Genomic DNA, 26,761 nt, shown 5'->3' with positions numbered 1-26,761 from the left:
CTCCTACTTGTTTCTGATCTATGAAATTAGATGTTATGCAGCAGACACATGCTGACAAGATTACAAATTGTGAACATAAACTAGACTGTAAACAAAGTTAGCGTAAATGGAAATATAATCAATTCTCAGTATATGTTATAACTGTGAATCACAAATTACTGTAGGCTCTGACATCAAACATTCACACTATAAAACATCAAGACATTGCATGTTAAGACATTAAAACAAAGAGATGTGTTATTCTTGTGTGTGCTCTGGCACTGAGCTCAGACCCCAGAAATTTACTTCCAAGACACCACAAAGCAATCTGCTGCCACATCTGACTTTCGCATGTCGACTGAGCTTTGTTGTTGACCTCAGGAGGCGCGCTGATTTTTTGACAAGTTCTGCACTACATAAGAATGATTGTATGATTTTAATTACAGGAAATTTCATCAAAGGAAGGACAACTATGACTTCTTCTCTATCTACTGTTTCACTGTCACTTCCTTTGTGTCCTTTGTTTTGTTTGTTTCGATGTGTGTTTTGGCAGTGAGACACCACTTTAACAGAGAAAGCTTGAGAGAACAAACGGGACCAATACATTTCGCCAATTTTTTTAATTAATTAATAAATTAATTTGCTTTGTATTACATGGTAGTGTTACCCAAATCTGTGTTATCTGAGTCATTGCAGACATTCTTGGTGAAAACTGATTTCTACAAAAATATGCATTACAATTTCATATATCATAATTTTTCTTTTCTTTAGTGGGCTTTCTTCTTGAATAACAATTAAAAAAACTTGTGCTGTTTGCCTGTGTGTGTGTGTGTGTGTGTGAGAGTGAGAGAGAGTAAATGAGTAAAGAACTTCATTCAACACTGACTACAAAACTTTGTGTCACTGTTCCTTTACAGGGGCAGCATGGCATTGTGGTGGTTGGCACCATCTCCTCACAGCAAGAAGGTCCTGGGTTTGAATCCTATGTGGAGTTTTCAGATTCTTCCGGTGTCTGCATGGGTTCTCTCCAGGTACTCCAGTTTCCTCCCACAGTCCAAAGACATGCATGTTAGGTTAACTGGTGACTAGATTAGCTGTAGGTGTGAATGGTTGTCTGTCTCTGTGTGTTAGTGATAAATTGGCGACCTCTCAATTGGGATAGGGTCTAGCCCAGTCACGACCCTGAATTGGATAAGGTGAAGTAAATGGATGGAGGGATGTTCCTTTTCATGTGTACAGTATGTTCCTTATATTTCAGTGATGCTGACAAGCTAATCTGAAGCTGATTAAATGCTTGGTGGTGACTAGAAAGTTAACATATAAAGGGCAGGAAAATAGGAGTTAAAAAAGCCTAGTTAAAAGTGGGTGAACTTAATGGACACAGAAACAGGGGTTTATGACCACATATTCAGGTGGAGCCTGGTGGGTACCAAGAGCCAGATCATAATGGCAGATACAGTAAATAGCTGAGGGAGTTGGGATTAAGAGGTGGGAATTTGGATAAGAGATAAATGATCTCTTTCTCTTAAGTTTCTCTTTTATGATGGGAAAGCTTAAACAGGGTTGATGGGAGCTAGGTGGACAGCAAGTCTCTGGGGGCCAGTTAGCAAACCCAAAGAATGTTCCATGAATTTCAAGGCCAATCAAAGGCTTTTTTGTTACTTTTCTTCATATTAAAAACTCAAAGTAAAGATTTAATGGTATTAAATGAAATGCATTGGCTGTGCTCTATTGCCTTACATCAAGCACATCCCCATTCTGATTTCTTGCAGCCTCTAACAGACAAGAGTGTGTGAACTAACAAAAAAAGGTGTTCTTCATTTCCGTCCTGCTCTGCCAAATTAAATGGTAAAGATCAGAGAAGCTGTTCCATTGAAATATTAACAAAGGTGATCACAAAGGCTGTCAGACTTCATCTGGACTAAGTCTACCGACACTCTTGCAACCTGCTCTGTGTTTCTGACTGCTTGATGATTCAAACCAGCAACCATTAAAAAAAGGGAAGGCTCCCTTAATTTGCCCCATGTGGAGAGCGAAGGTGTCAAAAGAAAGTTTAACTGGACAGTAATGGAGTTGTTTTAATCATGTTACAAGATGTGTCACTGTTCACTTCTTCAAAGGAAGTTTGAAGCCTTTCCAGGTGTCAACAAAAAGAGAATAAAATTCTCAAACGAAAGGCAAACAACGTATTTCTCACCGAACAAACTTTTCTGCAAGAGATCAGAATGGGGATGGTGCTTGATGTAAGGCTTCTCATTTGTTTGAAATGGTTATGAATGAGTTCAGTGGCCCCATCCCCCCACCCATCTCCTGGCCCTGCCCAGGATAAAATGCAGGACAACTGAGCCGGTGCCTCCACAGAAGAGAGGACTGACTGACTGACTGCACACAGCAGAGCGTGGCTTAGCTTGCCTCACTGCTTCGCTGCCCTGTGCTAGCAGACTCTGACACACAGACACACTCTCACTGCCTCTCTCTGTCACAAACACCTCCCATACTCACCCACTTACTCACTCCCTCTCTTTCTCACTCACTCTCTTTCTCTCTCAGTATCACATACTCACACATACACACACACACGCCCAGAAGTAGTCAACTCTCTTTCTGCCACGGGTCAGCAACTCAGACAGGCAACTTGTTCCTACCCAGCTGGAAAGAGCAGAGCATCGCAAGGTGCGCACACACATACTTAAACTGGCACAAAAACACACTTTTACAGTTACACTCAGTCTGACAAATACACACATGTGAATCTTCATAGAACCCAGGACTTCATCTATGGACCCGTGAAGAAGACTTCAGTCAAAGGAGGAGAAAACAGACCAACAGCGAGAAGCATCAAGGAGGAACTTTAAAAAGGGGATTCATTAAATTCAAACACTTTATGAACGGAGCTGAGAACAAGAACAAAAAAGATGACATCTGGAGGAACTTTGGCAAGACTGATGCTGTAAGGAGGAAAGGCCTGCTGTCAGCCCAAAGTGGAGATTGACTGTGACATCCAGAGGATCTGCTGTAAGTGCCACTTCCCTTCCTTGTCTCTTCAGGACTCTCACCCTCCACAGGGACTTCTCCTGATCATCAGCATGCCTACAGCTTGCACAAGGTGCACCTTGGGAGTCTGACCCACCATGTGCAGATGGACGGCGTCCGCAGTTCATTTCTGTCCTGAACCTGCCCTCAGCACCACCACTACTGCAGCCTCTACTGGTCCACATCTCCCCCTGCCCAGTGCAGCCTCCCTTTGCCTGGCATGCTTCACCGTACTCTTGGTCACCGCTGGTACTGTCACAGGGGCCTGTCCTCCTCGGGTAGGGCATGAACCCCTCAAGGTGCTCGCAAGCGGTATCAACTGTTCATGGACACTGGAAAGGCACACGCGCAGTTATAATCACTTAGAGGGTGACGTCCGACTCCGGCGACTTTACTCTGCCAACAAGTTCTTCCTCTGCATTGACAAAACAGGCAAGGTGGACGGCACCCGACGTAAAAACTACGCTGACAGTAAGTAGAGTGAAAGTTGCATATCTCAGATTTGTGTCAGAGACAGGATGCCCTGTGATTCTCACGTTTATTTTTATGGCTGAACCTTCTTATCTATTGACTTTTACAGCAGTTTATGGGGATATCCTCTGGTTATATCACTGCTGAGCTATTTGTGTTGTGTTGTTTAGAGCAGGAGGGAAGCGTTGCTAGGTAGGAAGGGAATAACCTGGAGATTATTTCGACTCCTCATGGGACAGTAGGCACTGAGGAAAGACACTGAGCATCATTTGGTGGTGCAAAGTGGTCTTGGAAAAATGTTTCTGTTTCACTGGGAATTAACTTGTCAAAACTGTGGTGAAAGTGCATCAATCATAGGTAGCAGGTGTAAACTGAAACACATTTTTCCAACACAGGCAAACAGACTGATTTGTGATGTTCGCAGTTCATTTATGCTGTGCATGTGCTTTTATATGCATGAGGCAGGAATTTCATGACACTATAACTCATTAGTTTAAACAATAAAAGACTGCAATATGTTAAATGACTGTGCTCAGTAGTATGAGCGTATCCAGGCAGAACCACTGTTATTCAGTCCCCGTTCTGTCTATCTGTGCTTTGTGGACACGTGAGAAGAGCTTGTTCATGCAGTGATGCTTCTTCAGCATGTCCATTAATGAGTGTCTTTTCAGATGCTTGACCTGGTCAGATGAATTGATTCTGGTCATGATCTGACCTTCCTCTCCATTAGTCACTGGCTGACTGACTTACTGGCGAGCTCTTAGAGACATTTTTGCCTTTGACGGTAATATTTATGTGTTTGGTTCTTAATGCCTTTTTATACAACTGGGTGAGTCAGAGTTTTTCCATACAGCTACCGGGGGGAGAACAGCTGCTGCATCCAGCTAACAAGCCAGTCAGTCTGTTGCCACTATTTCAATGATCTCCATGCGGCAGACTGGATGACATTTGTTAACCTGTCGGGATTAGTCACCTGGCAGAACCTTTAAAAACCACACACACTGGTTTAAATTCAAATTGAGATGAATTATTACTGTGTTAAATTTGGACCTGTGGGCATATCCAACTTGGGACCTTATTCTTTCACATTAGTGGTAATAAATGTCAGCTACCATAACAAAATACTACTCCTAAACTTTGCTTGTATTTGACAGTTTGACAGAAGTCATGCCGAAGGACTGGAAGAAATTTGGCAAAAAAGAGGGAACTGACATGTAAATGTTTAGAGTCACTGGAAAACAGCAAAATAGATTGTGAAATATATGCTTTTTTTTTTTTTTTTTAACTTTTTGCTAATTGTGTCATTTACTCTTAGGAGGCTGCAGTAGCCATTAACAAAAAAGTGAAGTCTCCTTAGATGTAATGTCCTCATTCACTTTAGCCATCATCCTCTCATTTCCTTTGGTGGAAAGAACGGTTCTTTCGGCACTCAAACAGAATGAGGGTGTGTTCTGCACCCTGAGCTGAGCACAGTGCCAAACCAGCGGTCATGTAGGCTTTGCCTTAGAGTTAACAAAATGAACCCTGTGGTCAGTCTGTGGTTGCAACTCACACTGGGACAGATCTGGTTTAAGACCATTATGAGGTCTCTTTTTCTCTTTAAGAAAACTGTTCCCATCACATACGGAGGCCTTCAATTAAACTCAGAGTGTCCTGGCCAAGAGAATTTCTCCATGCTATAGACTGGAGGCAGGACAAGTGTAAAGTCATACATGGTAATTCACATTAGTGTTAATATAGATATAATCAACATCAGCATTAAATCTTACAAAGACAATGCATTTGTTTGTTTTTTGTAGATTTCTATAAAAAATTTTCAGGTACATTTTCCCCATAGATTCACATTATACCATTTTTTCTGCTTTAAATTGATGTGACGCTACTACTCTTGTAGTACTCTTGTAGGAACCCACTTGCAAAAACACATACATCCTCACAGAGACCAATACAGAGAATACTACTCCTTGCATAACATATAGCATTTCAGCACTAGTCTTAGCACCGTCCTCCACCTGCCCAGCACTCTGTCCTCTGCGTTCCCCTTGCACTCTTGTCGACACAGCTATACTGCCCCGACAGCTTTGCCTGCTACACCCAGGCCCTGTCCCTCACCTCCACCCCCACTCAGTTTTTCCAGCCCCAACTTACAAGTCCCTCTCAGGTGCAAAAACAGTTAGAATTAGTCAACAGGCTCTCTCTGCTAATTGAGGTTGGAAAATATTGTATCAATCCCAGTGGACTAGGGGTATGGAACAGCTGAGGGAAGAGGCAAGAGGAGACACACTGACTCAAAGCGGTGAAAGATTTAAAGGATGAGACAACTGGACAAGGTTGAAGAGAGATGAAAAATACAAAACATCTATGGCAAATAAACCTGTTTTTGTTTTGCTGCTTCACTTTTAGTTCCTGATAAATTAGTCACGAGTGTGACATAATAAGCATATTGTACAGATACCATGAAAAGTTAATTATTATGTGATTAAAACACCCTTGTAGTTAAAGGATTGATTTAATAGTCCTTTTGCATGACTGGGTGATGAAATTCACAAGCTTCAATGGCTACAGACTAAACAGCATGAATGTATCAGTTACATCTCCAAAGAGTTACAAAAAGAAAAGTCTTCTGCCTTGTGAGTATGCATGTGGAAATACACGCAAAAACACATTCATACCCAAAGATGTGGGCTACAGGTATTAAAGTTAAAAAAAAAATAAAAATCTGATTCAAGGAAGTTGTAAAGTTATCAGCTACATTTGTTAATCAAACTAAAGCGAAATAAAGATAAATGGCCTGATTATCATCGGAGTACATCCTGTAAAATTACACGCTCTAAATATAGAGCCACATATAATAATAAAGCATTAGAAGTATTGCTAAAAATACCTTCTTGAAACAGCCACACGAGGAGAAAAAAGTGCAGCCCTTTGAGAGTCCAAAAGGGAGGGCCACAGCATGTTTTTCTTTTAACCTATGGCAAAGCAGAAAATGATCTAGGGGGAAAAACACACCCAAGTGTTTACAAAAGCTTCAGAGGCAGGTATGCATCATATCCTGTCATGGGCCACCAGCCGTAGCCTGCTAATTAGACTGTCCTAAAGCACAACAGCTGTGCAGACACACCCGGCAACTGGTTTGTGATCAGTTACAATAGTTGAAGCTGCCTGGTTTAGACGAGTGTTAATACACCACATGTGGTTATTAAAATCAAATTTAATGAATAGATGAAGGCTGCGTGTAATTGTACATTTCAAGCCTGTTATCTATTGATTTTTGTCTATTTAATTTTACTATTTTTTTGGGGGGGGGCAAACCACACTTTATATATTTTATTGCATGTTTCATTTTTTTTTTATATATATATATATGTTAAAGGATGGATTGGATGTGTGTGTGGCTAAAGGCATCAAACACTTGGTCAGCCTCCAGGTAGCATCAGCCAATTCATACTTAGGAAATAAGGTGACACCGCTACAACTGCAGAAGTCACTGCAGCCACACTAACTTAATTTTGCCTCCACAGCCTCTCAACTCTCACAGCCAGGGTGTGTTGTGTTTACTAAATTTCCCTTCGTGTGCAACATGTTACTGTTTGATGTGAAAGTTTTCCAAGTTCATGAGTGTATTTGACTTGGAGCAAAACCATGGGGTGAAAACCTTCCACCCAACTGAAATATGTTGTGGAAATTATTCAAACTTTTTGTACACAGGGGAAACTGTCACTCACAAAGGGCAGACTGACTTGAATTTTAAAATCATAAAAAGAAAAGACTAGCGCGGTAGACAGATGACGGACAGTTTCGAGAAAAAAAAAAGGATGTGGAGCAGGGGTGGAAACATTTAAATCTTTATTATTTTACTGTAAAACTAAATTCCTTGTGTTTTCCACATGAATAGTTGGTGACGCTGCATTTCTTTTCTTTCTTCTTTTTAGGTTGTTGTCATGCACATGTTAGCATAGATTTTTTTACATACTCCACAAAGCTTAATTGTGTGTCACTTGTGTATGGTCATGTATAGCAAACTTTTAAGTTGCTTTTTAAGTGCTTTCAAGTTCTAATTTTTATGATCTGCTAAAACCCCAATTACCTATGTGTGCAACACTATAAAGCAACAGCACTGCAAGATTATCAGACAATCTAAAAATACTGCTGTTCATCATATGTTATCCGGGTTTCACTTTAGAAATAATGCCACTCATGCTGGAAAACAACAGACATTACAAAATGTCTGTTCTGCACTGTCTGCCATTTTAAAGGTGTAAGGAGGGTTATTCTGCCCCGGCCTTTTTTCATCCTCACCATGACTCACCATTAATTCTGCTATAGCTCAGACAAGGATGTGTGACTGGATCAACGGCACCAAGGCCGGAGCGGCCAAAGAGGGAAGCACCTGGCTGAAGGAAGTACTTTGGTGTTTTGAATTGGAAGAATACACATGTTAATGAGGCTAGAAGAAGGGCCGGGGCGTGCTCTGCTTAGTATTGAGGTGGAAATTAAAGGCTAGAAGAGTGCTGGAGCGCTTCCCGTTGCTCATTAGGCATTAAGGTTTCCTCTGGGTTGTCTCAACTGAGAGGAGATTCGTGGACATTTTGGATGCCAATAGGAGGGTAAAATCCCACGAATCATGCATTACCCCCCCACCCCCACCCCCAGCCCTCACTGTAAAGGCACAGCCACAGCTTGTATGAGAAGAAATAAATGAAATTAACCCATTACCAGCTGTTTCTGTTATTAAGAGACCAAAAACTACATAAAACATCCCTGATACACATTCATGTTTAACATGAATGTTAAATTCCTTCAAACAAATTCACAAACTATCACTGTCCTGGGAACACCGGAGGACAAGAGTGTCAGTATCAGGCTAATTAGCAGAGCATCCCTGGTTTCTGCCACATGGGTTTGATGTCTTGAATGGGCTCTAGAAATGTAGCAATTAGTAGCTAACGACCTTTAGTAGTCTGGCTCCAGCTCCTCTCTGGGATTTACGCGGTTCATCAGCAGGTTTATAGAGTCTGACTCTGGCTCTGGCAACCAAGTCCTTTATGGACAGCTATGGACATCCTGTGGGCGTGAAGATAGCACAAAAGAGAAGACTTCACAGTTCCAGTAACCAGCAATGTGGACCTTGACACCATTAATTGAAGATGTTTTCTTCAAGTTTATAAAAAAGCAGAGGATGACTTTGAAAGAAAGGTACAAATACATCGATATCCAAATGATTTTAACAGAAAATGATTAGAGTGCATAATAGAGCAATCCTACCTACTCTTTAAATATTAATCGGGCCAGAGAAGATAAGTAGTATTTGCATTACTGATCACCCCCTTTCCCATGAGCAGACTATTTGTTGCTTTCCAAAAGCTACCTTCTTAGTGATTTAGGTGCTTTAAACACCAGCGTAACGAGCAACAATTATTTACCGTAGAGCAATGCAATATGGAGCATGTTCACAGCCAAGCACTTAGTCTTTAAAGCAGGAGTGAAAAATTTGCCCTTTTCCTCAATGTGAGCACATTAGTGGTCTTATTACAAGGAGAGCTTTTTTGTGGAAGGTGTAAAACATATTAATTAGATCAGCTGGGAACAGATGACCAGCTAGCCTTACTCATGTAGCACCACATGTTTGAAATGATTTGCCAAAGGAAATATTCGTGAAGGAGCAGCTGCCACTTACATTTCGAACCATACACATGTACACACACGTGCACTGATGTAATCAGCCCTCAGAGACACGGGGAGACAGGTCTTGTGTCAACTTTAGATAGACCAAGACAAATTTATAGTTTTATTTTGACCCTTCCAATAAAGCCTCTCACCTCCCTGCTTGAACTGAGCCAGACATCATGTCTTGGAAGACATTTAACCACTGGCCCAGGAATAAAGAAGCTGAAAGAGAACCCCTGCTGTATACAGGGAAAAAAGAAACAACTTGGCATCCTTAAATACAGTCACGGTTGACTGGGTACAGCTACAAGAGTTTAAAGGTATTCAAATTTAACCTAAAATCAAAGGGAGAATGGCACTAGGAAAGTAATGCACCTGTTAATCTTATAACACGTCCCTCCCTGTAAAATGTTATCATATGTAGAGCAATACAAGGCAATAAAACCAGTCTGTCTCATAGGTGATATTCAGGTGAATCTGGAGCTTCTCCACCCTACAAGAACACGTGGACGCTCTAGAACATGCAGACTTTAATCTCTCTCACAAACAGAAAAACCAAAGTCTGCCTATCAGCCTCTGTGGCTAAATATTGACGAGCTGTTAGGCAATTAAGTCATAATATGTGTGCCTATGTGTAACACTGCAGGATCAAAATCACGCACCTTGCATCTACTACCAGCTGGTCACAGTTACAACCACGAAAAAGTTACTAGAAATTTAGAGATAATTCCATCCATCCATCCATCCATCCATCCATCCCCTTCCACTTCAACATTCTTTATCATGATGTGTCATGTTTTTCTGGGCAACTTAAGATTGTGTTACAAAGTCTTAAACATAACTAAAAGTCTACAGTCATGCTAAGTGGTTATAAAATTGTAATGTTCATTTTAAAGAAAATCAAACTGTTCAAACTGGCAATTTTATCTACAGATGAACTTTAAGCGGATGTAAAAATACAGCATATAGCTAGGTAACCCGTCTCAGATTGGACCTTAAAGGAGAAAAAATATAGAAAATCAAACAAGAGTTGTATTTTGCCTTGTACTGTGTTTTAATTACATTTGACAAACAATGCAACAATGTTTAAGCTAAATTCATGAGACTGAGGCAAAGAGGTCACTATCTGGACTGAATAACTGTGTTTTAAATTTGTTTCCTGAAAGTAGCAATAGGATAATTAATGCAAATATAAAAGACTAAAAACAGCAACTCTGGTTCAGTCCGTGCATACCAACAGGCTGAGACCACGCAGAGTCTTCCCCGAACCGCATTACACACATCCCATACCTGCTTTTTATCTCTGAAGACATTTCAGTAAATGAACATGGGCAGGATGTGAGTATCATGTCAGCTCCTTGAATGTGCGTGTACATTTCGAATGCATGTGCCTGTGTTTATATGTGTGCCATTGCAGGAGCATGAAGTGGACCCTAACCTGAAAAAGATGTGCGTTTCCGTTCCCTAATGGCTAATATGAACCAGACCTTACCTTGCACTCATCTCGGGCACATGCATGTTTGTGTGTTTGCATGCATACTGCCATGTGCAAGCCTCTGTGCACAGTGGTGTTTTTTCTCATCTGAAACACCATGTTCCTCATTAGAACACAGAGGGTGGCACAAAGCATTGCAGTGATATAGCTGAAGCGGTTTATAGTCCACATTATGCATCAGACCACTTTTCTATGGCTCTTGGATCTTTGTCCAGTTGTTTTTGTTAAACATTTATTAACTTTCTTCTTGCTTTATTTTGGACATACTTTTGAATGAACCAGGAAGAATGGGTCGAGTTTGTTCTTTTTCTTGTGCTCTTATGTTTATATCCATATACAACATCCACACTCTATACGCACTAATGTCAGTCTGTATATAAATATAATATACAGGAATACTTTCACTTTTTGGTTGCCCAACCTTTCCTACCTGTCACCCTCTCTCTCCAGCTGTATCCATTTCCCCCTTTCCTCCCCTGCAATGGATAGGATTGGGGTCAGGGCCCTTTGGCCAGTGAAGCAAGTGACAGCTCTGACAGGTTGCCTGATTTCACTCTTGTGCCTTCTGTCACCTCCTGTATGCCCATCTCATTTTAATAATGTAAATATGGGGCAAGCTCAGGCCACAGAGAATATTCTGTGTCCAGGTGCTCAGTCACTGGAAACTCACTGCACACCTGAGTCACATATGCACATACTTAAAGTTGGCGGTCCCCTCCAAACTAAATCAGGTTTGGGTTTTTTTCAGTTTACTGCTGCAGACACAAGCACACTGGAAAACTGTGAAAACTAATCAATTCAGTGGGATTTAATCAACAATATCACTGGCCACTTACACATCCTAACCAATTGTGTGAGAAATCATGGTATCTTGGATGAATTCTTGAGATTAAAAAGAGACCTTATAGTGAGATATATAAAAGAACCCAAGTGCCGCTGTTTATAAAATATAATTCATTCATTCATTCATTCATTCATTCATAATAAAACATCACAAAAAACTTCAGGAGTCCATGTTTGCTTGTTTTTTTTTAAACTTAACTGAATTTGTAACCTCCAAAAGATATGTTGGTGCAGAAAAACACAGAAATGAGGGTAGAAAACAGCAAAAACGATGCCTTTGCCCAAGTATGCTTACATGCACTGAATCTGGTCTGAACATCCAACCAAATCAGCCACAGATGCAATTCACCTGCTTAGTGTTATTTATTAAGTGTCACAGTGGATGACCTCAGTTTAATGTGGATCCCGCCATCCCTGCTGCCCTCCTAGGGTACCTTAAAGTTCAGCAAAATTCAGAAGCTGTGACTCACAAAGCTCTCGGCGGGCAGATCGGCTCATAACTATCTGCGAAGCCTTTGATAGTTTGTCGTCCGCTTGTTACGGATGTGATGCATGATTTGGAAGCAGTTTGCCCTCCCTGGTCTCCTTCCCTGATTAAAGAGAAGCCTCTTGGTCAGAGATTACAGCTACTCAGTACCACACAGGCACAGACAAGCAGGCATCGTGCACACTGTGGGCTTCATTAACCTTTTTCACCTCTACAATCCCTCAGCCTAACTACAGCAGGCCTCCACCCCCACTAACCCAAACCTTCAGGTTGTCCTCTAGTGTTACCTTTTCTGGCTTGCTTGCCCCCATCTGCGCTCGTAAATTTAAGGTTTGATCAGCATAGCATCCTGGGGGTCCCTAATGAACTGATTGATGTTCCATTACATACAATCAAAGCGTTGCATGGCCGAGGAAGCTTGTGTTCAGTGGTAAAACAACCATGGAGTGCATGCTGACAGAACATGCAGATACACTAATGAGTCGGAAGTCCATGTGTGTGGTAAAGAAGAGCCCAGTGCTGTCAAAATCTTTGACTTGCCAAACTGAGATTTTCTTTGTGTGTTAACATCTTTAAATGCACTTTTCATTTAGAACCTGGTGGTGCATTTCATTGTTTTTTTTAACAGTAGAAGTGGTGTTTATGAACAGTGAAATTGTTCACCCACACACACACACACACACACACACACACACACACACACACACACACACACACACACACACACACACACACACACACACAGCTGCCTCCCCAGACACATGCACAATGTATCCAGATGTGGTGGTGATTCTGGACTATTGGGTCAGTCCGTCTGGGGATAAATCAGACAGACTAATCTGTCCTGTGAGGGGATGGTGGGTAATTGGTCACATTTGACCCCCCAACCTTGCGGACTGTGGGAACGCAGGCTTTATCTACCAGCGGTAATTGGCTAATGAAACACTTCCGCAGCTCCTCCACTAGATTGTCATCCACCGGTTGGGATAGGGTGAGGCATATGTGTGTGTATATGTGAGTGTGGCCAGCACAAGTGGCCAAAAGGCATGTGTGTGTGGGTGAGAGTGTGTGTCTGTGTGTAGTCTAGAGAAAATGGCAGGATGCGGAACTCCCTTTGGCCATCTCTACAACTTTATCAACAGAATCAGTCTCATGACGCCTGCAGCATACTGATACATTGACAGACCACACATTAATGGTTGTGTGGTTGCCATTACAAGTTAAATTTAGTTTTCAAGTGGAAATAGTTAATGTTATTCAAATTCAATTTCAACTCATGCCAGGGCTTTTTGTGATGCACATACTGATTGCAGCATGCTACCATGGTAAATTGGGTGGATATCATCTCATGCACTGTGGTTCAAGTCTTGTGTATTTTACATTTTGTAGTCATTTATCTGGGCAAACTCATGGCCAGATCATTTTGAAGACAGGAAAATAAGCAGGGAGAGAGTGAGATGTGGGGGTAGAGGGCACTTAGAAAAAAAAGGCTAAAGTTACGGTAGTGAGACAATGTCTCTGAGGTCCCATCAAGTGAGCCATTCATAGATGCAGGCCTACCAGTTTGTGGAGCCAGGGAGACACTCCGATAGAGTGGGGCCCAGGGTGGCCTTGTCTTTTTGTCCCAAGCTGACCCCTGCACTCCTGCCTGGCCTCTACGCCCCTCACCTGGCCTGTCCCAGCGCACTGGTAAGAGGATACCTGTAATTTGCTCTAATGGCCTTTGAAAGACCTGGCTGGGCTAATCCCTGGAGTACTTCTCCTAGCACAACCGCATGAAAAGGTGGGGGTAACTGGGCCGAGCGTGAGTCCTGAAAGAGGACCGGTCTCTGGATTGTGTGTGAGAGAATGTCACCCCTTGCGGCCGGGGCTGGGGCCGAGGGAGTGTGGGAGTCAGTTTTCAGCAGATCACCACCATGTGGCTTGTTCACAGGCTCAGAAAACCTGGGCACCGGCTTGTAGAGCGGTAGATTGGCTTTGCTTTACACCTCCCTCTGTGGCCAGTGTGGCAGGGAGGTAGAGTGGCCTGAAAAACTGCCTGTGTGCAACTGTAAGAGTTGTGTGCAGGCACGTTTGTAATTCTTTTTGAATAAAATCAGCCCATTCAATAATATACCCAAACTGATATACCCAGTCCCTCAGGGGTGCAAAAAGCTAAGAAAATAATAATAATAATAATAATAATAATAATAATAATAATAATAATAATAATAATAATAATAATAATAATAATATTAATAATAATAATAATAATAATGGAAGAAAATCACAAATACTAAACTGGTACTGAATATGGAATGGGATTTAAAAACAAAACGGCAGGAGAAGAATAATCTTATCAGTCTCAGCTTCATTCTCATCTCTCCAGAGAATTTAATGGAATGTGGGAAAAGCAAGTGATACATGGGCAGGGAAGAGCAACCCTCTGTGAGTCTTTTCTCTCCTTTCTTCCTGTTCTTTCTATCCATCGTCTTTGTTTCTTTTTTTTTTGACAGGATGGGCAACATACAAGGGAATTGTACTTGGACAGAACACACAAATGCAAACCAGTCTCACTGTGTCCTATTTCCCTGAGTTAACAGCCATTGTATACAGTCATATTTACATGACAGCACACATGCACGCAGTGTGTACTGAGTAATTAAGAGACTGACAGCATGTTTAGATCTGCAGAAGTTCAAGTGTGTAAGAAGAAGGGTGCAAATGAAACCCTGTTTCTTATTTCCTTTGCTGTTATCTTAGTTATGCATTTTAAAAATTTGGTTTGATCAAAGCCTACATGACTTGAGCTGACTGTCCAGGAATTCAAAGCTAATTTAAGCAAGAGAAACACTGTTCAGACTTCCAGACAGTCTGAGCTCATTTGAGGAACAGAATCAGATCTCAGGGCCAAGTTTTTCTCCAGGCTGGATGCACTTCTTTGACTAACATGTGGTGGAGGATCTGACTTAGGGCTGGCTAGTTCATTTACTGAGTATGTTAGCGATTTTACAGTTTTTCTTTACTTTCTTGCCTCTATTGCAAAAAAAAGTGTAACCCCCTCCCCCAAAACTCAGTGTTTGTGTGCGTGTCTCAGCTTTTCATTTTTATTGTGCGTGCAAATAGCTCAGACCCACTCGGCATAGCTCACAGCAGACATATCTTATAGCTGCCGGTAAAAGGATGAATAAATCATTCCAGCTCTGTAAGAGTTAATAGGTATGATGCATGTCCGGAGACCCATTGCAGAGGGGCCAATAAGGAGGGACGGAAGGGTGACCCAGCCAGGAAAATAGCCAGAACGAGACAGCTAGACCAAGAAGGACAGTGACAATCAAGCTGACTAATTAGACACAAAAAGAAGAGAAAGACAGGTACAGTTTGTAGAAAGGCAGGGAATTGCTGCTTATAGACCGATAACTGCTTTTCCTATGCATTAGAGCACTACTAACACACACACACACACACACTGTGTCCAAACCTTTGACTGGCACTGTACATATATACATCAATGCATAAATCCTGGAACAGCAGTACAGTCAGAGAGGCAGTTCCTGCCCCTTTTAAAGAGACTGTAAATTTTATACTGCTGTCCAGAACTGCTGGGTCTATTAAGCCACGGAGGGATTGCATCATTTGTATTTTAAGCCTGATCACACTCATTCAAACAAAAATAAATGTCACCATGATGAAATGATGAAACAGCTGACACTGACTCAATTAGTGGTGTGTATGTATTAATGAATATACACTTCCACTGGATTGGAGGTCAGCAACATTTCATGCCCAAAAAAATGAGGTCATCTGAATACCGAAATATACTGAGTGAGCACATTTTTCCATCACATGGATTTTTTTTTTTTCTTCCCTGATGACAATGCCAGGATTCATCAGGCTCAGACTGTGAAAGAGAGGTTCAAGTGGATTGGCCACCACATATTCCAGACCTTAATCCCATTGAGAATCTTTGAGATGTGCTGGAGAAGACTTCAGTGGTCTGACACTCCCATCATGAGATCTCGGACACTGTATGAGCCTATCAAAATGATGCTGCGGCAAATGTGTGCTGTCATCAAAACAAAAGATGGTTCAGAGTCCAGAGTGTGTGATTTTCTTTTTGGCTGGGCAATGTAGTAAGAATAATAGGATCCATTTTTTTTTAGTATGCCTAAAAATCCATCGATTTTAGATGGAAATGCATAGTTTAATGTCACTCATTGAACTATGACCAAGAGTGGTGCTTATGCTTAGGAGTGTCAGACATTAGAGCATTGACACAAGCTTTTCTGCAATACTTTTTAGTGTTATTAAAGGAATGTGTATAGCCACTTTCACATTATCACCCCTGGCTTGTGCTGTAATTGACCCACAACATCATGTCTCTGTTCAACATTACTTTTTAAATGTACAGCTATTTGTGTACACAGAAGCACACAGCTGACTGTGTTTACATCACTTTAGAGACGACTGTAACCCTCGTCATCTTGAGGAGGACCTAACTGAAATAGCTTAGTGCAGCTGCTGGACAAAGAAGGCTGGTGCTCCCTGAGAATGCACTCTGTGTGGCACACAGGTGCAGGAATAGGAATGATATTACGTGTGCAACTGATTAATACTGGACACCAGGTTAGAAAAAAAAAAAAACTTTTTGCACAGGAAAACAAGGACTTTTGAGGAACAGCAGACAATCTGCTCACTGAGAACTCAGTAGACTTGATGAATTTATCCCAGTTCCAAACTTTGGTTGATAGAGCAAACTTAACTGGAATATAAGTTACATTTCATGTTGACTTAATTTAAATGTACTGGTTCTTATATCTTATATGTATCTACTTTGAGCACTTAAAACACTTCATACAACATGCCTCATTCAAACAAGCACTTCTTTCAGCTGAGTGCTTTTGATGTAATATTCATACTCCAACAGTAGCATCAGACACTTTGGCACGCAGACTGGAGCAGCCAGAGATTGAACCACCAACCTTCCGATTAGTAGGTGACCTCCTCTACCTCCTGAGCTGCAGCAACCGGCTGCAGGTGCATGTGTGCAAGTTTTCAGTTTGTGCTTCACCTCCATACTCAGGTTTCAGCGATCCCAGAGTCTTTTCAGGGCTGCTCCCTTCTGTGCTTCTCTAAGTGGACACACACTTTTTCAAAAGGAAAACATTGTGAAAATAACATAAACTCAGAAATTAAAGATAAGCAAAAACTTGCACTCATTTTTTTCCTCTTATGGATTAGGGTGTCAGATATAGTCCACAAACTATGGCACACCAGCGTTCACTAGTGTTTGTTGGTATAATCTGAGTGTCCACAGGCTCATAAAGTCTGAGCTGCAGGCTGATATAGACATAGGAAAATGACAAAATGAATGGCATGTGGACCATCACAGTCATGCGGATATGGAAAGTAATAATGTGGCCTTTAGTTCCATTGGCTTAAGTAAACCATAACTTAGGGATAACATACTGAAGCATGATGATTTGAAATCTTCTTTGCAAGGGAGTGAAACCAAGAGACCAGGAGACTGTGCTTACTACAAATATGTTTTTTTCTCATCTCTGCAGCCCTGTCATAATCTGCAAATCACACAGAAGATCAGCTTTCGTATCAGCCACTCATTGCAATGAGATCATCGCTGCACTAGTATCACATGCCTTCCAGTAGTGATATCAGACTCCATGAAAATATTGTCCTTCCTCTACCGATCAATAGGATCAATAGGATGTGCTTAGATGTCGGAAGCTAGCAAGCTATTGTTTGCTTCTTTACTATTTGATTACACTGCCGTAGTAATGTCATTTGGTAATTACAGTTTTGCTCTCAGAACATAAACTTTGACCTCTGCCCTATTAGGTTTTATTACCTATTAAAGGAATGAGCAATGTGCAATCATTGCCTGTGTTTTTGTCTTCCTGTCAGACTGCATGTAAAGTTGGACCAAAGTGCATTTATACTTTCTCATTCAAAATAAATGTATTTTTCAGAGATTTCGATGGGAAATTCTTCCCTTTGTTTGACAGTCAAAAGGAGCGCTAACATACAGAGAAGAGAAAGTTTGCTGATTGGAATCAAAACCATGCTATGGTATTTGCTATGCACCATTACCCTTAGAATAATCACAAGTCTGTTCTAATTACAGCAGTTTCAGAAAAATGGCATGCAAACTGGCCCCGCTGGTTTGTAGCACAATAACATGTGTATGTCAGTTAAATTTAAGCAAAATTATCAGAACTGTCATCACCAACATGCATGTTGTTTTTTTTTTTCTTCTTCTTGACATGATGAACTTGACAAAAAGAGACAAAGATGGATGCTTTGGGATAGTAAATTCCTGTCAGCATTCATGGTGTCATCCTCAGTTGACTACATAAAAAGTGATCATGTGAAGAACAAAAAGACCTCAAAAGAAAAGTTCATATTCCACCTAATTTGAGATACAAAAATAGGGGGATAAAGTCATCAAAAAGACATACTGACTTTACTATAAATGAAAGATTTTGTTCCACACATTAATGTGCAAATTTCACCATCAGTTATTTGTGTTTATTTGCATATTTATTCATTTTTTTCCCCCCAAATGATGTCCAAAACCCAAAGTTCCTTAAAAAATGCTGAATCTATTTGCATTTTGGCAGGCTCAGATTAAATATTTAAATCTGGAATTAGCCAAACAAAACTTTCCTTTCCATTTTGTTATTTACTGTACATTCAAGGCTTAACATGCAAGTTTCCATATCACAGCACCTGTGAAGGCCTCCACTGGAGAGCTGGTTCTCATGGTAATCTCTCAAGGTGTTTAAAGGAATAGTGAGTGATGTAGCCTTTGTCTGTGCCGATACACACAGACGGCCGCTTTGCCCAGTACCAGACCCTTTGAGGGGGTCATGGCAGATCAAAGGTGCTGGTCACAGCCATTAGGCCTGGCAGCCCAAACCCGACATGAAAAGCTTGTTTTGAAAAGGAGGGCAGAAGGAAAAAAACAACAGGGCCCTCTTCGTTTAAAAAGCAAGCAAACTGTGAAATAATTGAAAAGGTATGTCAATCAAGACCAGGAGCACAGCGGGAACTCCAAGATTCCCAGGCTTTGCTCTGGTCGAGCACTGAGCCATGGAGGGCGGTTCAAGGGGGCAACCCAAGAAATTAAAGACCTGGGAAAAGGAACAAAAAGAAGACAGGAGGAAAGGAGTGGAAAAATATCTTTTTTCCCCCCCATTCTTTTTTGCTCCGTCTTTCACTCTTTTCTGCTTCAAATTTGTGATGGAAGGAACTATTTTGCCACAGTTTGCATAGCCCTATTCAAAATGCTCGGTCATTAATAAGATCTTGTCTAGCTCTTCACCTCTCAGGTGAGTAACAAAAAGACTTGTTGAGGAGGAGGGTGGAGGGGCTCTGGAGGCTTCTGCCCCCACCACCAAGGCCACCATCTTATAACCAGCACCTTCACCCTGTACTCCCTCCTTCCTCTTCCCCCATACCATGAGTCTGACAAAAGGGAACCCTGTGAGTGTCTCTCTCTTTCCTTTCTGCCTTTTTTTTTCAAGGTCAGAGAAGGCTTGAATGATCTGACGATGGGCTAACGTCCAAAAAATGGGGGACAGAAAGAAAAGAAAGAGTAAAAAGAGGCTGAGTAAAAGACTTTTTCTATGCTTTTAAAAAAACCCATAGAGAAGAAGTAAATGGCAAGTCCACAGTTGACTAGACATGTATGGTGTGGGATTTGCTTGTAATGGCAGCTTGAGCTTATTGACAGTCCCAGCCAAAACATGTCAAAGGTTAAGAGATCTTGCCAGTTGCAAGTGGGAAGCCAAACGTGTCTTTTTCATGAGCTCAATAGGACCATCAGTTGATACTTGCTCAGCAGAACGAGGTGAAGAAGCGACCTTCAGTTTCCAGTGCAACTCCGTGACAAAGACTTAATTTGTCTTCATTGTCTTTCTCCGTCTTCTTTCTAACTGTGATATTGTTCAAAATTTGAAAAAGATTTTTGAATAAAAAAAATTACTCATAACTTTGAAATGTTGTCATTTTCTCTAAGTATAGTCATCTATGACATTTAAATCCCAATTATTTAATAAGGGTAAACTTGATATTTGTGAGCGTTTCATTTTCCATCAGACCTTATCTAATAAAACCAGGTTTAAAAAGACAGGATCACTGACCCCCTGCACTGTTAAGCATCCACATGACTATATAGTTTTATTAATTTGACCTTAAAATTATAATGCAAAAGTTTCAGAATAAAAGGCTCTGTAAACCTATATCAACATTACTCTCTTTCTGTGAGTGTACAGCACTCCAGCAAACTGACCTTTGCATTTCAGCAGTTAGAATAAACCCTCTAATAGCTTGAAATACTTCACTCTAATTTCTCAGGCTTTGAACACAATAGAATGACTTTTCAAAGGGGGGACTGTGAGTTATATGGATCTAACTGGTCTTTATAGATGTGTGGTCAAGCGTCCAGAGCCCGAGTGATTCTTCTAGACAATGTGAAATCCCCATTCCTTGTCCTCAGATCTTTTGTGTCTACCGGCTACAACAGTGGGTGCTAAAAAAGTGTAGCTTATGAGACCTGGAGCAGGACAATATTTAAGGTACTCTCAATAAATTCCCTCTTCAGAATGGGCAAACCCATTGCCACATCCAGTAAAAACAGAGAAACAAAAAGTGTGTCAGTGTATCAAGTTTATATTCTAGTATTAAATGTATTCTCTTTACCTGTATATGCTTTAAACCTGTTATGTTAAAACTGAGCAAATGCAGCTATTCACATCCAGGTCCCTGCATTGTCTCTGATGTGACAAACGTGCTTCCATCACACCTACTGTGCCTGGAACTCAAGCCAGCAAATAACGGCAATTACTGCTGGCACCACTTTCAGGCACCAGCGGTTTTCATTGGCCTAGACTAATCCCCCATAAACCCTTGCAGTGCAACAATCACCAGCAGAGCCTCAGCTAATTGCTTATGAGTCCTTTGCACGCTCCAGGTGCCACTATAGCACACCCGGTGTTTGTAAACAGAACTCAAAAAGAGGAGGCTGCCATCAAAGTGTTAATGTGTCCTCGGAGGATCAGAGGCAGCATAATGATGGGGGTGCAGCTGGGCAGCTGATACCTGGATGGGCTCCTTCCCTGCAGCTGTGTATGAGCAGAGAGAGGGCTTCATTTCAGAGAATAAAGACACTCAACAGGGGCTCGTGTTTGTGTATCTTGTCCGTCTTTTCATTCCTCCTTTTTCCTCTGTACTTCTTTATGTCAGTGCATATGGAACATGACTTCACTTGGTAAGCATGACTAGTGATGTTCATGTCTTTAAAAAAAGTTGTGTGCTCATACTGTGAAAGATGTATGCATCTTTGGAACTCTGCAGATGTTCTATGTGAGACGAGCAGTTATAGTCTGATGGAACTGGTAGCAGTCTGGATGGAGCAGTTAGTAGCATAATCTATATGTGATATTGTAGACAGAAATATTATAGTTTTGTCTTCAATACTGAAATACACAAATGTACACAGACTGAAAGGTTTTGGTTACTGTCTATAGCGGGGGAGTGCGGTGGACTACAATTACCCTTCTTTTGCAATTAAACTGGATTGCATTCACTGACAATGAAACACTTTCCTTGTCCAAGAATTACATGAGAAAGGAATCTTGTGATCGGCAGCGTGGGTGGAAGAGTTACTGCATATTTGGACACTTGACTGCATTAGAGGCTGTCCTCTGAAAATAAAAGAATGTCTGCATCAGAGGCTTTCAGACCTGCTACAAATGACAAAGTGGACAGTACTGTGCAAAAGTCTCAAGCTACAGTCTGAACTCTCTGAGGCAGCTTTCTTGTAATTTCTTTAAGTAGTCTTCAGGAATGGTTCTCCAGACTTCTTAGAGGAAATTCCAAAGCTCTATTTTGGATGTTGGCTGCCTTTTTATTCTGTTCTCTGTCAAGATGATCCCACACTGCTTCAGAAATGTTGAGGTCCAGGCTCTGGGGAGGCCAATCCATGATTGACAGTGTTCCACTGTGTGTTTTTCTATCCAGGTATGCTTTTACTGCATTTACAGTGTGTTTGGGATCATTACTATGTTGAAAAATAAAGCTGTTTCCAATCAGTTGCTTTCTAGATGGCACTCAATGGTGGATCAAAATCTGATGGTACTTTTCTGTCTTCATAATTTTATGAATTTTGACAAGATCTGGGCACAAACCATGACAGAGCATCAACTATGTTTTACAGATGGCTGTAGGCACTCACTGTTGTACCTCTCTCCTGACCTTCTCCGTACTGTACATTACTCCATAAAACATGTTAGCACTGACTTTCAGTCCAGTTCTTGTGTAATTTGGCACACCTTGGCATCTGCCTCCCTTTCCCTTCCTTAAGAATGGCTTCTTGACAGCCACCTTTTAACTGAAGAAGCTTCAGCAAAGAGTAGATGGATCATCTGGAGAGCCAGATGCATCTCTCAGGTCCTGTGTCAAGTGTCACATGTTAAGTCTTTGCTGGATTTTTTCCTATTTCTTAAGCACATGACTTTCAAAAGTCTGGCTCCTCGGAGGCAAAATATAAAGAAAGGAGGGTTAGCTCAAAACTTTTGCACATTACTGTACATTTAGGTGGCAGTGCCATTATTATTGAGCAATAAAGGTAGGGGTGGATCAAGCAGGAACCCCCAGGGCTGAAAAATTAAGCAGATGCATAAGTATTTGTCTGTTAAATGTACTGTATCTAAACCTACCTGAATCTTAACCTCAGAGTTTGTAATAGATTTGAAAAGCATCCTTCCATTATATCCTTCAGTGGGTTGTGGCATGGAGTGACATTGTTTTAAAATGATTTTGTTGATTAATTTGGAATTATTATTTATAAAACTCATATTATTCAGTCTAAAAACATATTAACTTTAGCGTTTGCCCCAAGTTGAGCCTTAGTAACCATTCCAAAAAAAAAAAAATAATAATAAGCAGACATTAAAAATATACTACAGTGCAAGTGGGCAGCTGCTGCAAAGCCACTGTTATTCTATTATTTGCATTTCTTTTTCATCAGGAATATTCAGGAACTCGGCTGAGTCACTGCCCTGTAAAAGACTTGTGTTTGTACCAAAACAGATGGGGATGGGTCAGCTGGGAGACCTGCGGCCCACTGCTGCTTTTATGACTCATCGTCATCACTCATTTCCTACCAGCTCTGGCTCATGCTGTACTTCACCACCTTGATCTAGTGTTGTGTATACCAGTTTCTGTCCAAAGCTAAGAAATCTTTTTCTTACAAATATCCAGCAGTGGCCTGTAAGCAACAGAAAATAAAGCATCTTTTCTCCTTCTCTGGTTTTCAGGGCATAAGGAAAAGGATTTACACCCAGATTAGAACCACATTAAGGTGCTTTGAGGGTATTAGTGGTTAAATGAAGGCAGAAAAATCAAAAGAAACATTAATTTCCATTAGTTACCTCATATTAAGGACCCTGCAGTAAGCCAGGTCATCTCTACAACAACTAGCTTGAAAACTTCATCTTGCAGATTTTCATGGAGTGAAGTACATTAGCTAACCAGAGACAGGTTCTGTGTCTCAGTAATATATGATATATGCTCATACCGTGAGTATGACCAGGAAGGAGTGCCACTTCTGGAGGTTTTCATGGATGCATGTGGCAAAGCAGACTGACACTGTGCAGACTTAGATAATACATATGCCTGATATACAAGCATGTGTTACAACATTTATGTAGTTTGGAATCCATGGTGACATTAAAAAAAAAAAAGCTCAATTAAGCTTCTATGAAAATGTTATATTTATAACCTTGAATTAATCTGATTGGATCCCAATTTCTCTTGAATAGGTCTTGCCTGTATGCAAGCTTTTTCTTTTCTCTTGGGCTCTCTCTCCCGACAGAGCATATGGCTTACTGACAAACTAATCACTAATGATAGAATGGCTTTTGATGGGGGAAGCTCCCAAATCTGGATCTTTCTAACCCAGCCTCTTGTTCTCCTTTTATTTTCCAGGCCTGATGGAAATCCGATCTGTCAGTGTGGGAGTTGTTGCCATCAAATCTGTCAGCACTGGACTGTACTTAGCTATGTCCAAGAAAGGCACGCTCTTTGGATCGGTGCGTATACAACCTGGCAACATTTTTCTGGAGGTCGAGACTTCTTGATGTTAGGGAGGGGAGGGAGGGAGGTGAGGTTGCGTGATATATATGAGTTCCAAATGAATGCCACCCTATGTTTGATATTCCCGAAGAGAAGGAAAATCTGAGGAATCTTCTGATGAAGGGTTCAGAGGGATGTCAGACTGCTATAATCAGTCTGTACACCTGCCCCATGTCTGACTATACAGAAGCTTGAGCTGGCTTGTTCCATCATCATAGATAGTAGAGAAAAGACGCCCAACCAGCAATGACAAATAGCCAGCTGTGCTCATTTAAGTCCTTGCGTGCCATCTGCCAATTGCTGTTTTGCACAGCAAGCTTTCAAAAGTAATCACCTCTTTGTTAAAATCAAACACAATTCAGACCTGAGGTGTGTGGTGTCTAGCTCATGTACTTAGATCTTGGACAAGAAAACATCAGGGACAAGCAATCAGTCAGCAAGCAGCGATAAGACAAGTGCCTCCGACCATGCAGCACACAAAACGGGACATAAATAGACCTGACGGAGGACTTTACTAAACCCTGAAATCTTCGAGAATAACAAAAAGGCAGATGAATCACAGCACGCTCACTTTATCCCGATGCTATCACAGAGAGGGCCTCGTTATAGCAGCCTGATAATGATCTGGAAAAGGGAATGCAGTAGAAGCTCTTGTAACTGCAACATCTTTCAAGAGTCTTACTGATAAGAAGCTGTAACCACCCGTGGAAAAGTGGCTTTGCTGAATGCTGAATGTAGAGTTAAAAAAGTGTCTTTTAAAGAAATAGAAACCTTTATTTTATTATTGTGTTGTGGTTTTTTTGAAAAAATTCAAGGGTCACTTAACCCCAATCACAAATAAAGACACACGCGCGCACACACACACACACACACACACACACACACACACACACACACACACACACACACACACACACACACACACACACACACCTTTTCACATTTGTTTTAATTTATCATGTCTAAGATTTCTCCTGCTAACTTTATTTAACGTAAGCGAACAGAAATGAAAATGTCCTTCCAATAATAATGTCCCAGTTAACCAAGATATTTCACAGAGCTCACCGTCATGTGTCTCTGTCAAAGATCACTTTTAGAAAATGGTCCCAAAGAAAATTCAAATGTCAGGCAGTTACATATCTTAAATAACCAGAATATTGTTTCTGGAAAGGGAAACCTGTTGCTATCCACTAAAACAAACTGCACTGGGTTGATGGAAATTATATTTAAGAGGTGGATGTCTTCTAAAGGGTGAGGGTTGTTATTTTTCTTTTCTTTTTTCTTTTTCCTATTCTTTTTTTTTTTTTTTAATTTTGGTTAACCATCCCTTAAATTCAGACTTCCACAACCTGAGAAAAACAAACCAGATCAAAATAATGGATAGACACCCTATACTATACTATACTATACTATACTATACTATACTATACTATACTGCACACCTGGAAATCTTTTACTACAACAACAGCCATTAACCTTTGTGCACTTGGAAGCTGGCCTTGTACAGAGAAGGAATAGCAGTCAGCTGGTAGCAGCAGGCTAATTACTTATACCCTCCTTAATGTCACTCCTCTTTCTCCCTGCAATCACAGGTGAAGTACAGCCCAAGCTGCAAGTTTAAAGAACGCATTGAAGAGAACGGCTACAATACGTATGCCTCACTTCGCTGGAAACACGGCGGCAGGCAAATGTTTGTTTCGCTGAATGGGCGTGGTAAACCAAGGCGAGGTCACAAGGCTCGACGGAGACACCCATCTACTCATTTCCTCCCTATGCTCCCCTCCTAGTGGCCCAAGTCTGAACTCTGACCACCAACTGGATGGCCCACCTCTTTCCTAGGACTAGTGTTGATCTGGCTGTGACACAATGTGTATTTTTACTATTCCATCCTCCTGTCACATAAATGTACATTTGCTGAGGTCTGTAACACTTGTAGAGGTAGTATAATATCTACTCTTAAGTTATTTTCTGCATTTTCTAATGATGTTCAGTAATACAGCATAACACAGTAGAATTACACTACGATCAGACGTCTGTCTTGCCACAAATCCATCTGTGTCTGAACTGCATCTGTTTGAGAGGGGAGTACAGAGAGGGATGGAGGGGCTTTCACATAACAAAATTTGGATCACTTGTTCATTGAGAGATGAAATCATTATTAAGAGAGATAGCAGCAAGTCAAAGCTTTCAAACACCTGTGCTGGTGACTTTTAAAAACATCCGAATAGCAGGTCATTTCCAGCTTGACTTCATTTTGTAATATATGTAGCCTTACAAAAAAAAAAAAAAAAGCATATGAATTAATCATTACATTTCAAAGTTATATCATGTGCAGCTCCACCTGAAAATACGTTTTTATGCATTCACAAATATTAAGCTATAAATATCACATGTACAAAAGTACATGTGATATTTGTACATGTACAAAAGTACATTTAATGTTACATCTACAACAGTATTTGATATAGATTATGTGAAACAGCAATGCACGTCTTCTTGTTCTGTAAGGCTAAATATGATAACATTTATGCTATAGAAAAAAAATTATATAAACTGAAAAAAAAACTGATTTTTTTTTTTATATGGACTAAAGTGGTAAAAAAAATGAACACAATGAACGGGTTAATAAACACAGTGTGAAAAATCCAAAT

General features: G+C 40.9%; 1 protein-coding gene across 1 annotated transcript; it reads left to right on the top strand.

The window, feature by feature from the left end:
* Positions 1 to 2,420: 2,420 nt before the first annotated feature.
* fgf22 (fibroblast growth factor 22) lies at positions 2,421 to 26,401 on the top strand. The gene is made up of 3 exons (XM_030727979.1): positions 2,421 to 3,483; positions 23,964 to 24,067; positions 25,703 to 26,401. The coding sequence occupies exons 1-3, from the start codon at positions 3,111 to 3,113 to the stop codon at positions 25,895 to 25,897; spliced, it is 672 nt and encodes a 223-aa protein (XP_030583839.1). The 5' UTR covers positions 2,421 to 3,110; the 3' UTR covers positions 25,898 to 26,401.
* Positions 26,402 to 26,761: the final 360 nt, after the last annotated feature.

Source organism: Archocentrus centrarchus, chromosome 4, assembly GCF_007364275.1.
Source record: "Archocentrus centrarchus isolate MPI-CPG fArcCen1 chromosome 4, fArcCen1, whole genome shotgun sequence".
Taxonomy (NCBI): Eukaryota; Metazoa; Chordata; class Actinopteri; order Cichliformes; family Cichlidae; genus Archocentrus; species Archocentrus centrarchus.
Note: the sequence above shows the minus strand (reverse complement) of the source record. Positions and strands in the feature narration are given on the sequence as shown.